The following is an 18,677-nucleotide window of genomic DNA, read 5'->3' on the forward strand; positions in this document are numbered from 1 at the left end:
CGTCCTCTTAATGAATAATGATACCTATAGTAAAGATGAACCTATTTCGGGGTAGATGATTATTACGGATTAGTTTGTACTTTGTAGATTTTATACTTAATAGAGTACAAAGCTATATAAAAATGGACCTATCGAGAGGTTACGCTGAACTGTATTGTGATCTATTATAGGTATATTTAGCAGAAAACAAATTAGATAAATTATAAAACTTACCTTCAATAAATTATTGTTGACCGCGTTCTGTAGTTTTCTATCGGGAGGTTAGAACATTTTAACGAACATTGAAATGTCTGCATGTACCACTACCATGTATACGGTTTCATCGGAGGCAACCGAACTTTGGAGAAATTAAAAAACAGACGAATAGATAGCCGGCGTATCGAAGGCCACAGCAATAAAGTAAGTGTTTGACTTGGAAGAAAAAATAGGCTGGTACTCGGGTGGCATAAAATAAATATATTGCGTTCCTATATTGGCACTTTAATAGACGGTATACTTAATATTACGGTGGCATCCCTCGCCTACTCCATTTTTAAAGTGTTATCGAAAACTAGCAAAACGTTGCAAATTATACAAAACCACGGAGTTCTTCAACAGAATAAACAAAATAGGTACAGCGTATTTACATTATTTTGTTTTAACAATTTATAAAATCGTATTATGTCTATTTAATATTAAACTATATTATGTATTCATTCGAAAGATTATTTACGGCGATAAAAAGATAACAAGCCACCCCTCCCCCCATTCGCCAATCACCAGTAAAGCGCGCAGCAAAGTTGTCGTACCAGATCATGTCGATTTTGGCCAAGGGGGAAAAATCCGCGGACAACACTGCAGCTTCAGTTGGTGCACGTGTCGGTGTCACTCAAGTATGGGTCCGGGGAGTTGCTGTGGGTTCTGGCGACGGTCGAAGGTGGATCCATATCGCAGGTTTGGCATACTCATCCGGGTGACTAGCGGTCTGTCGGGCGCGGGGGGTGCGGCATACCAGACAGACGCGGATTTCTTCATGGCGGGCTGCTGCGGTCCGCGGTGCGGCGGCTCGGGTGCCTTCAGCAGTTGTCCACGGGCCGGCGCCGCAGCTGCCCACAACGAAGCGTCTCCGCCGGGCCCGCGGTGGAGTTGGTGCTCACCGCGGCGGAACTCATCGATGAGTGCGCGCAGAGTGCTCCGGCGCTCCGGTAGTTCGAACGGGTACGACGCCGATGGCGGAGACGTCGTAATCGCAGCCTGTTGCACATTTGCAGGCGGCGGCGGCGGTGAACTCGTCGATGACCGCTTTTCACGCAGTGCCCATACCTCGTTCATGGCCCACTTCAGGTTCTGCTTGTTGACGAACGACCCGAGCCCGGCCGTGGTACCGATGGGCGAGCTGTGGAAAACTCAGAATATAATATCAGAATATTGTGCAGTATAATAAATGCAATATAAATATTGAATGGTTTATCAGGTGAAGTTTTCAATCGCCGACCAACAGTATAATAATATTATCGTCTTTGAGATTAAATTTAATACAATTATTTATTTATTTATTTAGAAAACGTGATTTCTGGATCGAATTCACATTCAGATTAGATTCGGCGAGATCATGCAGCTGCAGTAGCGCATCTATGAAATTGTTTAATTTTTGATTAGGACGGCCCACTTCAATCAACATCTTGATATTTTTGTTAACATTTAGGTTACCTACTGGCTACTAGCTACCTATACCTAGTATTAACTTTTTATTTTATTGTTAATACTGATATGATAATTTTTTTTTACTAGGTATAGATACAATTATAAATTAGTATGCCCAACTCCCAAATAGCCATTCCTACTCCGTCAACATTTTTAGACGTTTTCTAAGCCAACGCAATGAATATTTTGTTTATTATTCGACTGTCAGGTTTATCAGAAAACATTTTTTATGTACAGGTTACTGATTATACCCTGAAGATGAAGATTTTTTTTGATATATGTTATTAAATTGTTGGTTTTATTTTATTTGGTGCAGAGTGTGCAGAGGGTAGGTACCTCGTAGAAAATGTATCAGTAACACACTTACGAAACTGTTGTTTTTATTAACACAACCAAACAATAATGGTAAATGATATGAAATTTGCAATATAAAATGTAGGTATATTTATTGTTTTATGGTAAAAATTTAAAAAAAATGAAGTGTACAAATTTGCGTATTCTATACATATCAGGAGAGGGGCAATATCGACATTTGCCAACTGAACGTCTGTTAAATCCACCACTGGTTTATAGTGTAGTAGCGGTTGTACCTATTTTATTAATGCATTGAGACTGAAAACTGAAAAATATTATATTATATTATATCATAACAAATATTAACTATTGGCCACATAGTAAAACTCAATAACTGCATAGAAATCATACATATTATATAAGCAGTAAGTATAATATGGTACCTGTCATAATAATAATTTCATTCAGTTTAGCAAAACTAAATAAGATGTGACTACAAGCTTTAACATTTCCCAATATTTTCTACGCTTGAAATTCTGTACAATTATTATTACTTACCTATATTACTTCACGAGAATCTTTTGTAGGTACTTTTACTAAGATGGCATAACCTGCTTTCAATATCTATGAAATATTTTTTTGGGTAAATTGTAGTATATAAAATTAGTAATGTAAATTAGGCGCATTCGCTAACCAGCTGACCAGTTGATGGATAGTAAGTAGTCGCGCGTTGGAAAACATTAACCTGATTGGAAATTACCTTAAGGCAAGGAAAAGAGCATTAGGCTTGACGGTAGAGCAATACGATACTATTACACGGCCTAAAAAAATTGCAACCGGTGTTACACCCATGAAATTTCGACCGTACCTGCTTTAATATTTTAGCCTTGAAAACCACTAGAAATCGTCTAAACGAACGGCAGGAATCGACAGTGGTGAATAACACTAGCTGTTATAGGTTAGAAAATACATTGCTTATTACTTAATACCTAGTTGTTAGGTACTTATTAGAAATTATAAAATTATAATAATGTTGCAAAAAACACGCGTTACGGTGTTAAATTATTTTAGTAATACGAACATTAAATCAGGCGACTCCAGTGTCTATACATAATTATAGATCAATAGATCATATAGATACTATATAATACCTACTTACTAACAATAATATACGTATATTTAAGAGTACGAAAATGGCTCGCCCGCTGAGATAGACACTATCTAATTGTATTATTTCGCAAGAACAATAAATAAATAACAATACCGTCTTGTGTGTATTATTTATAATAGTATCACTACCTATGCAAAAAATATACATTGCATAGAGTCAAGTTTTCGGCGGACTGCAAAGTACAACGACCGCACACACTTATACTATTGTAGTACGTATAATGATTTTTGTAATAAAATGCATTCACCTATATTAAAGGTAAAAGTAATAATATAATAGTACGAGGACGATTGCGACTGTATTGGTTATACCTATACTAATATTGTTAAATTTTAACAATACATAACAACTGAACAACCTCACAAAGTTAGCGACAAGTTTTTTTGTTTTCAACGTTTTTCAGGTTCTCGACGACCACGAATAATGTAAAATAAAAAGTTATATTATATTATTTAACTCTGATAAATGGTATTATATTCCTTTCTGATACCTAGTCATACAAATATACAATATGGTCTTCGTAAGTTTAGACCAGTCGGATACAATCATAATTAACAATTTGCAACCTGTTTGGACCAATTATATTTATACAGGAAAATCATCGTTTGATCATTAATTATGATGAATGTATAATAAGTATATTACATATTACTAATAAGTAATAACTAATCATCGGATAATTATTTTTATTTTTTGAGATAATCCTATCATCAAATCATATATCTATAGTTTACACAACGTTGTGCAAAATACATGTGCACATTTGTATATAAACATTGAATTATTGTATTACAATTAATATAAAGAAAACCTTGCGAATAAAAACCTTGCACACATATTAAACGTAACGAGAACAAAGTATAACATAAATAATAAACTAAAAATTGTGAAAAATTTAAAACCCTGCAGATGGTTTTTATTTTTCTTATCGTTTTTCGATAATTTATGACGTAAAACTATACATTTTTCAAAAAGTTGCTTAAGTTTCTACGTATGAATATTCAAAATAAACTGAAATGTGCTTTAAGATTTTAATAGGTCATAGACTCGTATAGATAATAATATAGAAGGTATTATAACTATTTAGTCAAATTCATTAGATAATGGACAAAATTAATTAAAACCTATAAATTTGTATGAGTGATAGGTACTATAAGAACAATTCATATTACAAATTATTTAGTGATTTGTTAAAAACCATCAGAACATTACTGATTTTATCTAGCACAATAATTCGGATAATTTCAAGACATGCATAGTTTGGCATAATATATAATGTAAATAGCAACCGCATAAACCTGATTTGGTTGTAATAAGACATATGCTGAAGAAAATACAATAACCTATAGTTTTAAGTATTATTTATAGGAATTCGAAGACGATATTTTATTTAACATATCATTTTTTGGATTTTGTTACGTTAATGTAGTTTTAAAAAACATTTTAACTTTTTTGGTATTATTTAAGGATATTTGTCATAATGAAATCATTTAAATTTAAATTGACCGATTAAAAAGATAAATCAGGCAACTATCACATCTCATATATAAAGTATGGCTTACCTGCAGCAAAAGAATTTATTTTACTCGTTTATAATTCAATAACGTTGAATTTACGGAGTTAAATTGGGTAACAACTACCAAGTAACTATAAACAATATGATAGCTAGATGGGTTAATTTAAATAGTTTATTTATGCATATAGCTAGTAAGTGTATTGTTTCTAGTGGAAAAAATCGTTTACATTTATATTTTGGCCATAGTTATATACAAAAATGTTAATTATATCTATAATGCTAATTGAAAATTTATTTGTTGTAAAAAAAATGATAATGTAAATTTTTTCAGTGCATATGAATATCATTCTAATATTTTGAGTTTTTTTTCACTGCTATTTATTTAATTCCTGAACACTGCAGATCATATCAAGTTAATTTTTATTGAAGTTATAAGAAATATGAACCAGGACATATTTTGTTTCACCTGCGATAGAACATTACGTGGCATTACTTCGGGTAGGAACTTATGTATACCTACTTACTTTTGATACACGCCACATATGGTAGTCCGCCATCTGCCGGACGCCGAGTTTGCCGCCACCATCCGGACAGCCTTACGGAAACGATCGATCGGCCGCAATTGTTGTTCGAGCGAAACAATATCATCGATGCTGCTGTTGCTACTGTTTCCGCCCGGAAACACTGGCGCCACGTAAAAGTCCGACATCAACCGTCGTTCCCAGATTTTAGATTTTTTGTCCACTGCAAAAAAAACGAATTCTAATAAAATATCTATAATAGTATAGGCTAGGTTAGGTAAGTTAGTATCTATAATATAACAGGGACCTATATATAATTTACGTCACTGTCACAGTTTTCAGACAAATGGGCCAGGGGAAGTGGTATGTGTAGTTATACTTTGAGTCATCGTTTCACGATATAACCTAACCATTTAAACTTTAAAGCTTTTAGTAACATCTTAAAACACATACTTTGACATTTTTTTAGTCGAGCTTAAAATTGTATCAGTGATTAGCAAGCCTGGGCAAGATAATGATAATTTTTAATTGAGTTAAGTTAAGTTGATTGAAAACATTTTAATAAGTTTAAAGTTAATAGTTATATGGAAACTAACAGTTAACTTATTAACTTACGTTAAGTTATTTTAGATTCTGAGTGGAACGATGAATATATTGATTTTACAATGATGTGTATTTTTTTTTTTGTGCCCGTCATTAACTTTTAGGACAGTAAAAATGCTTAGATTTTCTTCAACAGTATCTTTTCTGATAGGAAAGTGAATCTAGTCGGTACTTTAGGGTGTCAAAACTCAAAAGTAAAACGGAAATTTTCACACAAAATCTGTTTTCGAAAAAATCGATTTTGGTTTTTCGTGAAAATTTGCAAACAATTTTGAGTTAGAAATTTATAAAAAATTTTCTTTTTAAATCTAAGATTTTAAAATGTAATACAAGATTCCTCATAAGTTTATCTACATATATCAAAAAATAAAAAATTTCTAGAAGAAAGTCAAATTAAATTTTTATGAGCGTTTGAAATTCATATTTTTACAACATTTGATATTCACTCGATTTCTCATGTTACGAATTTCTTATTTTGTTGTAATTAAAATAAGAATGACTTTAGATACATAAAAATTTCACTGAATGTTCATATTAGCATTTTATATACACCATACAATTTTTATAAATAATTTGACTCTTTTTGAGCTGTTTACGGACATTGTCAGTTTTCAATTTTTATTGATTTTTATCTGTTGGGCCAAAAAGCTTGAAAATTTAATATAAGGCTCCTTGTATTAAATGTTATGTTATTACAATAGCAGTTAAAAAATATTATAAATACATAAGCACAATTTTTTTTTTTATTAGCATTTAAAGGTCAAATTTTGACAAAATGTATCACTTTTAAAATGTAATAATTATTTTGTAGTTAAAAATTCAACTTTAATAGCTAAGTATTAAAAATTTAAAAAAAGATTCTACTAAATAGGTTATATATAAATTACTTTATTCACCTTAATATCATCAAATATACTTAGTAATATCATAGGCTGACTGACCGTTTTCGCTCAGAATCATTTTTCTTATACAATGATATTATATCATTGAATTAAATTCGTAAAATATTTTAATTAAAAATGTATTTTAAGTTATAAGTTGTTTACGGCAGAACCACATACATAAATTTAATGCATGATATTTTGAAAATTGAACCACGACGCGTGTTTTTCGATAATTATATTTAGTAATCTCATAATTTGTTAGGTGAAAACTGACAAGAGTAGGTACAATACGTGTTTTGTAATGAGTAATAACGTTATAACTTATAAGTACTTATAACTTATAAGCAAGCATCATTTTAGCGAGAATGATTTAAAACGTTATTATTCTGTTTCTTAATTTTTCCTTAATTAGCATATTTTTGAAGTCAATCCGATACCAAATAACTAATAGTGGTACAGGACTCAGTAGTTCTTGGGATATTGGTCATAATATATCGTAAAAAATAATACAAATAAAAATGTCTAACAGTTAATCGGAACGCGCTCTGATGTACCTACACTGCTGATATACATTTAATATAAATCATTAAAACGTCAAAATCAAATCATGTTCATCTACTTATTATTATGACGTACGTAGGTACCTATATTAATTAAATATTTCAGTTAATATATAGATCCATGATTCATTGTACTACCATTTACACTCAACGCTAATGTTCAGAAAGCAATGTTAAACACTCCGAATGTCGCACCAACAGTCGATATCAGTTGATAATAATATAATATGTATACATAGGTACCTATAAGTTCAAATCGTTTTTTTTTCGATGATAACTTTCACATGTAATAACTCGTTTTTAATCACACCTTAAATAGTTGAATGTAGTAGCTATAACCGTGGTAAATTAAAACTAATTAATAGATCTCATTTAACCACTGGAATCACGTCTCCTATTACTTTGTGTTTTCGATTCCTTATCGTAGTTTTTAATTTTAGGTATTATGTAATAAGTAATAACGTTTAAATTTATTTTTTGTGCTCTTATAATATTATAATGTCGGTCAAAAACGTGTATCGATGCTTTTCATTAGAAAAAATTTTTATTAAATAAAAATGAGTATATATAATGTCGTGAATTACCTCGTAAAGTGGATTTTCAAGATTTCAAGCGGTCTAAACTAATCTATGAATAGAATGTGTGTGGTCAGGGAGAGGGATGTTTAGTCTATTACCTAGTTTATTCCATTGAAGCCAGAATACTGTAATTACTTATACATATTTCAATGTGTTGAAACGTGCTTATAACTTATAATATTATGACGAAAAATAGAAAAAATATGTACAAATCCTATATATTTTTTAATTTATAATAATTTTCTATATAAAATCGTTAAAATAAAAACCTAAACACTGTGAAAAAAATATAATGCCTACACATTTTTCTGATGACTTGGCCGGCTCTATTCAAAATTTTGTTTCTGTTCTAAAAATAATCGTGTTTTATTTAAAATAATTAACAAAAATAAAATACAATTTCTGAACTCTGCTCATTGTTCATAGTTCATTAAATACTACTACAATAAAATTGACAAATCAAGGAAAGTTTTTGTTGAATTTATTTTATGTTTCATTTAAAACTATATACCTATATACTATCATAACAATAAGTTAATTATTTAACAGATACTATAAATTCACAAAGATTTAAGACATCAACATACATTTCCATAAAATTATAAGTAAACACTTCATTACTCGAAGATAGGCAGAAATAATAATAATGTATTAAAATGTACAACATTTATTTCCTGTAAATAATGTAATAGACTGAAATAATATTATTATTATTATTTCGTATTGTTTAGAAGGACGTCATTGGAAAAACGTAAATTTCAAATTTGAATACGTATGAAAAAAAATTACAGTTATCATTGTGGAAAATTTAAAAACGTGTAAAATTTGAATTTTAAATAGTTACTTTTGATGTATACTCCTACCTAAATCAATTGACTGAAAAACAAACATTTTTAATAGGTAATCAAAACTACATATAGCATGTGATAATTTTGAACATATTTATATTTGAACATTATAAATATTATTTAAGGGTAAACAATTAAGCAGGTAGCAAAACAATTATTTAAATAAAACATACACGTATAAGGCAAACAAACGATAAGCTAAAATAAATCGAGATAAGTACACATTTTTTTTACAACTATTATAGGTACATTATAAACTGCTGAAGTAAATAAAAATAAAAAAAATTAAAGAATATCATTAAATTAATTTGATTAATTATTTTGTTTGAGATAAAATGTATAGTATTTTTTTTTCTTAAAGATAATACAAAAATGATAAATTTTCTTTACCAATTTCCTCTCTACGTGTCTAATAATATTATAATTTATATACATTTATACAGTGTGGTTCAAATTGATATGATGTTAAAAGTATTCACACAAATTGAGCGAATATTAAAATATAGGTAAATATTTGTGTTTGTATTATAAAATTGGATTTTGTTTGTTCTATAATTAAATGGCTCTATAATTGTTTTTAATTGCTTATAACGTGTCCTAAACAGTGAGGCAATAAGATAGAATTTATTCATTTATCATAAACCAAAAATCATAAACTTTCGATTTATGTTTATGATTATTTATAAGTGTAGATATCACTAATTAAATAGTTAAAGTAATTATAGGTAATAATATGTGCTTTACTACTTCTGATACTGTTTTTATTTTACAAGTTATGCAAATGGTTATAATCTTAAGTTTAGAATTTTGATATTGTAATACAATATATAGTTTTCAATGGTTAGGTTAATTTCTGCAAATGTCTGCACAAATGCTGATTTTACGATTAAGTTTCATTCCAAAACGAATTAAATGTATATAGGAATACAGTTTTAAAGTGCATATTTTTAATACGTAGGTATTTACACTCTGTAGATAATTAAAAATACTAAAATAGATATACAAATTTCTTATCTCAATTTAAACTGAGCTATACATTTGTATTTGTGTTGATTATAACTATAGGTACCTACCTAGTTCTTAATCACATTTTGAACCTATATACAATATGAATTTGCGTTTGAATGGAGCTTATAGAGTTTCAGGACTCAAATTCATTGAAACTTGGGGAGTGTTCTTTGCTTCGGTGTACAACCTATAATAGGTTGCTATAGGGTGGATCACACATACATTTTGTTTTGGCTCTCAAAAATCGAATAATTTTTTTGTAAATATTCACTATTGGTTATAGAAATAACATTCAAAAAAAAATCGGTATATACTAGCCAACTCCCAATGTGTTTTTATGACTGTTTTTTTTTTTTTAAATATGATAACTTTTAATCAATTGTTTGTTGTTCAAATATATACAACAAAATCAATATCCGTATAACAGCTTTAGGATCAAAAATTACTTGACCGATTTGGACGGAAACGTCAGAGATGGTCCTTGAAAATATTAAAAAAATTTGGAGGGTCACGACGTTTTAATTATGCCAAGTGCCACATAGGCGTATTGCCTATAACTGTCGAATTAGTTCACAAGGCGATATACACCGATGCCGATTTTCCCGTTAACTGAGGTACAATACCGAGTGTACCGAGATACACCGATTTTCTGTTTATTCATTTTTTCTGGACAAAATAAAGTTGTAAAGGTTGTAAAGGTTGTACTTTATAAAACATTTTTTTATCAGCGATGTAAATACACTTCGAAAAATAAAACATTATAACATTGTCTTGTTAATAATAAAAATAATTATTTGAAAAAAGTTGTAGAAACAAAATTAAATAAATGGCCTAAATAGTTTTTCCGGTTAGTGTAACGTGCGAGGGGTAAAATATAAAAATATAGCTCGAAAGTTGTTTGACTGCCGGTATTATCGATAGGAACAGAACCAAATAAGGATTCAAGTATTTTCCTGCTTCTTAAAAATAGCTAGATTCTGATAAGCGTCATTGTCAAGTTCTAATATTATCATCAGTAAGCTCGTATTTCGTGACGATGGATTCGATATCAACACGTTGAGTGTTTACTAATGTTACCCCCACACTCGTAAATATAGTTATAAAACATTTTAATTGTGCACAGTTCGTGAACTTTGTAAATGCAGTTTTATGCAGTTCAAGTATATAACGGACTTATATAACCATATTCTAAAACTGTCGGATGTCTAAACATAATATTAGAAAACTTTAGACGAAAGATTTTTTTATTGGGGTTATTTTTGCACACAAAATATAAGTTAGATACCACACGTGTTACCAAGATTTAACGGCAACCGCCGCTATTAGTTATTACAAAAGGTAGTAGTAATCTGTATATTTTAATTAATTATAATTATAAATTAAAGTTTTCAACGGATCAGGTCCAATTACATAAATTAGCTGATAATGACAATCGTTCGTGAATAATAAAATGAAAAACAAAGAAATACAATGTACTAATAATATATAGTACTTATATGACTATATGAATTAACAAGCATAAAATTATAATATATTTTAAATGAGTCAAAGTTTGGGGACATGCATAAATTGATTTTTAGACTTTTAATTCGCTAATTATTTTATACCTAATTCTAAACCTAAATAGATAAATAGATAACAGTGGTTTTTTTTATTATTAACCGATACTGGGATACTAAACAATTTAGTTCATGGACATAAGTTAGATGGGCCATCCATTTTATATTATGCGTTGATTGAAATTTTAATAATTTTTTCTAATGTAAAATAGATTTAAATTATTTAAATTCACTCCATATCTACAGTTCAGAATAAATAACTAGCTGAGTGAACCCAAGCACAGATATATTGCTGCAGTGAGGTGAACATTTTATACTTCTGTAGAGGTATATTTATGAATGTTTCAATTTTGAAATTAATTATTGTTTGAATAAGATAAATAATTGTTTTGTATATTATTTTTGAACATTCTTAAAGTTACTATCAATTTAGTGCTTACTTACTGGTCTTTTTACGATGATCGCTAGGCACTTCCATACCATTTTTCCGGAGTACTTCCAAAAAGTCGTATTTCATTGTGCTGAGCTCGGACTTTATTTCATTTACATCTTCTTCAGTTACGCCCACGTTTTCCATTTCTCGATGCTTCATAGAAATGTATCGCCAAATGAGGGCTCGCATTACAGTAGCAAACTCACTCTCCCTTTGATTTCTGTTTATGAAATTAGTATCTTTATCATCCTGCAAATAAGACAAATTATAAGTTGACTTTGATTTTTTTCTTCAAAATTAAATTATAAATTGTTCTTTAAAAAAATTTTTGTTCAGAATTTAGAAAATATTAACTAGGTATTAATTGTTTGTATTAACTATTATTATTAATTTACACTTTTTCCGTACAAAATTTTAAAATGATTTAATAAATAAAATAAAATTGTAGAACGAACAATCGTATCTCAAATTTATTACAAAACTTGAAATAGGTCGATATTTTTAACAAATAAAATTACGTCTCAAAAATAAAATATTTTCGAAAACCTTACAAACTGCATCTCCAGAATATGTTATCGTGATGACTTGTGGTACAAATATTATAGTACAAATAGTCCCAAAAAGATTTTTCTCTCCACAAATATTGCTGGTTTTCTAATCTAATAAAGAAACGTATATAAAAAATTGCTGCTTTTTCATCAATTGTTTGAATGGTTGTGTCTTTGTCGAGAGTCAGATTAGAGATTAAGAGCGGAGCATTTGTAATCTTACGAAATGTGATATTTTGAAATGCTTAAATTTTGTTAAAATTTGAATTCTTAGCTGACAGAGTTGGTAAAATAAATAACAGTATCCATTACAACCAAATAAATATGTGCTAGATGATAAATGTATAATAATGTGATATTTTGGAAATTAAAACACTTAAGTTTGATTTAAAATGTTCAATTATGTTTTTTTCTCTTATAACAGTGCAAATTGTTGACAGTTAAGGATTCGCACGAACTTTATTTCACTACGTATTCGATATAATAATATAGGTATTAACTCGTGGCTAAAATGGGTCAGAAATCATAGACATTTTAATGGGTTTTTTATATAAATAAAAAAAATATACTCAAAGATAAATTCGTCTGAAATAATATAATAATATTATTATCATGCCTATAAAATATAATATACTATATATTATGATTCATACATGCTGCACAGACACACATTAAAAAGCGTGCAAGGTTAGGTTATATTTACTTTATTCGATCGTAACAACAGTATTAAATTATTTTTATTATTTTTTTTAAAAATATTTTTTGCATACAACAACTATAATTATTGTGCGATTGTTATGCAAAAACATTGATAATCACACCACACCGACTATGTGTACCTACACAGTTATTTACAATCAATCGATTAAAGTTCGTTAGAAAAGCGTTTTCTACTATTATAATAGGTTTAATAGGTAGGTAATTGCTACTTATATACTGCTATAAAGACACTTTAATCAGCTAATAAGTAAGTTAATATTTGTTAAAATATTTGATTTGTCTTCTTTAAATATAATAATGACTCGTCTGCTGCGTTACAGGGTAAAAGAAAATGGTTTTCTCCATTTCCACGTAAAAGATTAATATCGTATTTCATCGATTCGGATACACTATTAAAGTATTATTGTAGCAATTGTATTGTTCAATCAAATATTTATACCCGAGGCCACGAAACAGTTTTCTTAATTTTCCACAAGAAACAATAAAGCTTTTTGAGGTGTTTCAGCGTCGGATACACGTTGTAAGGCGAGGGAAGTGTCGGCGTTTCTTCGAAACAGCTCAGCCACAGTTTCGATCTGGAAAATTTCCATTCCACGTCCGATTGACCCTGCAGTTTGTCAAGTATACGATTTATTAGTTTTATGGTTGTGAAAAAAATATATAATATGTATTTACCTCAATGACAGAATAGGAATTGGACATCATAGCGATGAGCAGGTTCAACATAATCGTGACGTTAATTACCGAATAAGTGGCAAACATAAAAAGTGCCCAGAATCTCGTGTAAGGTTTCATCCCAGGTAGATCAAATGTTTCGAGATCAACCTCGCCAAAACCCGTCCAAAACAGAGTATGAATGGATTCAAACACACTGCAAAAATGAAAATTTGTATACAGTCCATATTGTTAAATTATGGGCTCTGACAAAGCATGTAGGTACATCTTAATACGCCTATAATTATTATTATTTATTATACAATTTAATATTATATTGTTTTATTACGTATCTATTTACGTATTATTAGTAACAGATAGTACCTATATTTCAATGCAAATTATTCTGTTTTATATTTGTATTCTTTAATAAATTAAAAAATATTTTATACTCCTGAATTTTCTTATTTTATATTTAATACTTTTGCTTGTCACGTAACTATATTTAATATTTATGCTGCGTTGGCTAATTTTTATTTTTTTTAAATACGCAATAATTAACGAAGCAAATGTGTATAAAAAATTTAATGAGATGGAATATAAATCATGCAGATAAACAATAATTTGTTCAAAGAATACAAATAATTAACACAAATATCACATAACAATCTATTATAGGTATATTAAATTCAGACGCATATAGATTCTTTAATAATTAAGAAAATTGTACGTACATCATATTATTGTTCTGCAAAAACTAACTGAATAATTATATTATGCTATGTACACACTATAGTGCTGTATCGTTAGTAAAATAATTATTTCTCAACATTCGTGATGTATACCTACCTAGCACGATTTAAGGTAAGTATCCACCACATACGTGTTCGTGTACGTGAATATATTGTGTATTGAACGGGTCCGTTTGTTATGAACGGTCTCAGACACGTTTCACATCGTTTAACATGGGTTAGATCGGTTAGGATTGGTAACATATTAGTTAGATATCTCATATATTCTTATGTTATCAACATAGAGCCGTGTACACGAAAAAGTTGAACTGGATCCCCTTAGATCATATACAATATGATATGCATATGATCTAAGTGGATCCCACTTCATGGTATCATATAAACCTGTGATAAGAACGTATAACACTCTGGTATACCAAAAGCTTACCAACCAATCACAGAAATTTATTTTTATGCACGTACACGTATGTGTATCTTAAATCGTGGTTTATGTATTTTATTATAACTATTTGTCACGGCTTGTAATCAATAATATACCTGTATAACCCGTAGTGGACCCGTATAACCCATATGAATCGAAACCATGGATGAATCCGAACCCTATTCAAAGTTGGTATCTGCAACTTGATACGATAGATTTAATATAATAACCGACTTTATTTCTCTTAAACCATATCTGTTGCGCAAATTAATTCATGAAAAAAAAAATAGATTGAAGTAGGTATCAATCTTGTCCTAATAATGGCTTGCTTGTTCGAAATAAGAGGAATTAAAATATAAAAACCCAGCTAACTCAAACCATGAAACATATTTTATTTTTTCGTAACCGTAACCCGTAAAAATCGTTTTGATTATACAAGCAGGGGACTTATGGTACATTTTTCGTTATTGTTATAGGACTAGAATTTTCCACGAATTATTTTTATTTATTTTGGCATACGACCATGAACCCTTAAAATGTTGTACATGATAGGAATTTATTATGATTCTACATCGTAAATACTATCACACGACATATTTTTGTTGTTTTTCCCATAAGCTTAAATCCTTTATCAATTTTCTTTATTTTTTCCGTCTGAGTGCATCTAATATTTTTAGCATCAAACACCTAGAGACTATATTATAGATATTACTTGTAGTTTTTTTTTTAAATTCAAACAGAAATATTATTGTTGGTGTATTTATTTTTAAAATTGCTTCTGTAAATTAACATCAACTGTCAAGTGTCGACCATAATCCATATGCATGATATGGTTTGATGTGACATTTTTGGTTTCTAGATGCGATATATTTGTTTTCCTATAACTAGTTAAAACAATATTATTTAAGTCCTATCACATATATTTTACTGTCGGAAAATTCCACCGTGCTCCTCAGCCATACTATATTTTCTACGGTACTGTATGACAATATTTTATCTGAGAGTACCGTTCGGGTAACAAAGCGAATATTTTGTTTGACAATATTAACATAATTACTACGTAGTTATTGTTTTTAATATAAATCATAATTAGAAATTAATAAGGCCATTTAATATTTATCATAATATTCTTTATCACGCAGTAAACAAAAACATAACGTTCGACCTTGTTCTAAAAAAAAGACGTAATTTTATATCAAACTAATTTGCGTTATTAAAATGAAACGGTTCTAATCAATAATATTATCAAAGAGAAAATGGGGTTGACGTTATAGCTGGTATCGGCGTAGTAGGTGTGAATAATGTCTGAAAACGATGATTAATCACTTTGAAAGCTCGCCAAATATGGTTCGATATACAACTCTAACGGATTACAATATGACTTATGAGTATAGGTAATATAATAGCAGTTATATGAGCAGTACAGAGAATAGGTGTGGGCACAACTACTGTTATTATAGTAACCGATTTAATAGGTGTGCATATAATATACTATATTTATACGTGTTTATTTATTTTATAGTTATACGACCTTTGACTTGAATTTTGAACTGACCATGTGCAAATATCAAAATCAAAGAATGCTCAACGCCTCTGAAATCAGTTTAACCGTGAAAATCCGTTTGATAGTATAGAATCGTACAGATATCGTTTGGGCTGTATTAAAACATACAAGTATCAATACCGTTATGTTTCTATACGCAAAGCAATGTACAAAAGTTTGTAACAGTAGGTAGGTACCTATTATGGAAATAACTATTATTAAAACCCGTTGTTGAATATCATAATATATTATTGTTCAATAAATGTATAAGTATACCACTCATTTAGCAATTTTATATTTTATCTTATTTTTTTAAAAAAATTGTACGATTTAAAAATATCATATTTTTAACATAAATATTATGTTTTATATTTTATGCTATCGATGTTTTGATTATATTGTTAACTTATCTGAGAAAAAAAACCTATACCAGAGATACTTGTTACTATATATTTGGGTCAATAAGCTAATAATTTCTTTACAATTTTGTTTTTTTATTTGTATTATGCACTTTATAATAGTATTTAATTATTAATATGTAGTAAAAGTCACCTAGTAAATAACGTTTAAATGAATGGGTTTTTTTTGTGTAGATAATATACCTACTAGCTATAGTAGATAAACAAATTTACTGAAACATACCATTATAAATTAAAATATGTATTTTGTAACTATGTATATAGTTTACTATTCACACTAATGACTTTTCATTCGAAATCTGTTAACCATTTAATATTATGTGTTCCTACTCAATGACTCACTTTCCGAAATTCTTCCATTTCGAGCACGACTCGCCCGATCCGGCTTCTATTAAACTGTAACATTTTTTCCGTTCCAGTTCGGCAAAATACCACATTAACTGATTAAGTCCGCATGCGAATGAAAATAACACCAAACTGTAAATACTGAAAAACTTGAGTATATCGATCAGAATGCGTTTCAACGACAGTTGTAGCGGTCCCAAATGTGAACTTATTGAACACATGTGAATCAGCTTTAAAGCACTGTAAACAAAACAAAATAAAACATAATATTAAATAAATATTAAACATTAGTCGATTTCGAGTGAAACCATTTTCTGAACCGAATTCGCAATGGGTACCAACGGTTAAGTAGCTGAACAGCGATTCGTACAAAATTTCTATATTATCGTGAAATTGAAATTCAGTTTCGTTCACAGATTTTTGAAGCCAAAGGTTGGGAAATGTTTACAATCTGTTAACAATATTATAGCATATAATAGATAGAAGATTGATAACATCAATTTGTAAACATTGACCAACCATATAGGTTAGGATATAGGACGATCGGCTTGAAGTATGGTCTCCGAGTCAGGAATCTAGCATTTTAGTACGTATATCAGTGGTTTCGTTAAATCGTTTTTAATTTACTAGTAAATAGTAATATATCAATATTCCATGGAAGTGCAGTGATATTGTCGTTGAGAGTATTATGATATAACAATAGCCAATTTGTACGTTCAAGGTGGATTTATAAATAAATTATATTATATATTATAAAATTAATTTATAAATCCACCTTGAGTATGTTATATCTCGCGCTGTATACATAGATATGAAATCGTACGTTTATTTCATAGATTTATTTCACTTTAGCTAATTATTATTATATAGGTCTATAGTTTATTTAGTTGATCCCATAGATAACAAAAGAATGGATAGGCCATGATATCTTATCACACGTACATGAACGTTACAAGGGGTCTTACAATAAAATAATGATAGAACCCTTTGCTAGAAACTTTATATAAAAACAGCCTGTCTCTCATCCACATTCCGGCACGCAGACCCCTCGTGCATTAATATAGGAATGGGCGAATAGCCTATCCATTCTTGTATTATCTATGGTTGATCCAGACGCGTTGTTGCGAGTGAATAAAACCAATCGTATTTGTCGACGATATTGCATTAAGCTGTGTAACATAGGTATTTAAGTATATTAGTTCATAGTTGGTAAGTAGAAGGAATAATAGTATAATATGTATCTTAACGTTCACTTCACACGTTCTACACAATACATATTATTTACAATTCTTGCATGGTGTATATAACCGTCCATGTCGTATCCGCCGGTGTAATGCGTTTTTATAAGATTTATTCCCCAGTCATTCGTCACCTCTAGTGTTTGATGGCTTAAATATTTCTTGGAACATATTACTATATTATAATATCCGTGTAGCGTTTATACTGCAGGTTTACGGTCATTATACTCTGTAGTCTGTATAATCGACTAACGAGTTTATAAATATATATTTTAACGATTTTTTAGTCGTTAAATTTGTAACAATTAATTATACACTCGACAAACGAAAAAAAGAACAATATTTTTTTGTTCACATCAAAATATGTTTATTTTGATAA

At 29.4% G+C, this 18,677-nt stretch overlaps 1 protein-coding gene and 1 long non-coding RNA gene across 3 annotated transcripts in view; one reads left to right on the top strand and one right to left on the bottom strand.

The window, feature by feature from the left end:
- Positions 1–6: 6 nt before the first annotated feature.
- The window catches only part of LOC100164556 (transient-receptor-potential-like protein), an 80,275-nt gene continuing 61,604 nt past the window's right edge, over positions 7–18,677 (bottom strand). For both annotated transcript variants that reach the window (XM_029486771.1, XM_029486772.1), the window contains exons 9-14: positions 17,058–17,300; positions 13,602–13,797; positions 13,366–13,533; positions 11,670–11,907; positions 5,189–5,408; positions 7–1,375 (exon numbers count right to left, since the gene is read on the bottom strand). In XM_029486771.1, the coding sequence (XP_029342631.1) occupies positions 865–1,375; positions 5,189–5,408; positions 11,670–11,907; positions 13,366–13,533; positions 13,602–13,797; positions 17,058–17,300 (1,576 nt within the window). In that variant the 3' untranslated portion in view covers positions 7–864. The remainder of the gene's footprint in view (positions 1,376–5,188; positions 5,409–11,669; positions 11,908–13,365; positions 13,534–13,601; positions 13,798–17,057; positions 17,301–18,677) is intronic.
- On the top strand, positions 12,155–16,569 carry LOC115033665. Its single transcript, XR_003838956.1, has 4 exons — positions 12,155–13,173; positions 13,247–13,547; positions 13,613–13,858; positions 16,276–16,569. It is a non-coding gene; the product is annotated as an uncharacterized LOC115033665 (long non-coding RNA).

This window comes from Acyrthosiphon pisum, chromosome A1 (assembly GCF_005508785.2).
Source record: "Acyrthosiphon pisum isolate AL4f chromosome A1, pea_aphid_22Mar2018_4r6ur, whole genome shotgun sequence".
Classification (NCBI taxonomy): domain Eukaryota; kingdom Metazoa; phylum Arthropoda; class Insecta; order Hemiptera; family Aphididae; genus Acyrthosiphon; species Acyrthosiphon pisum.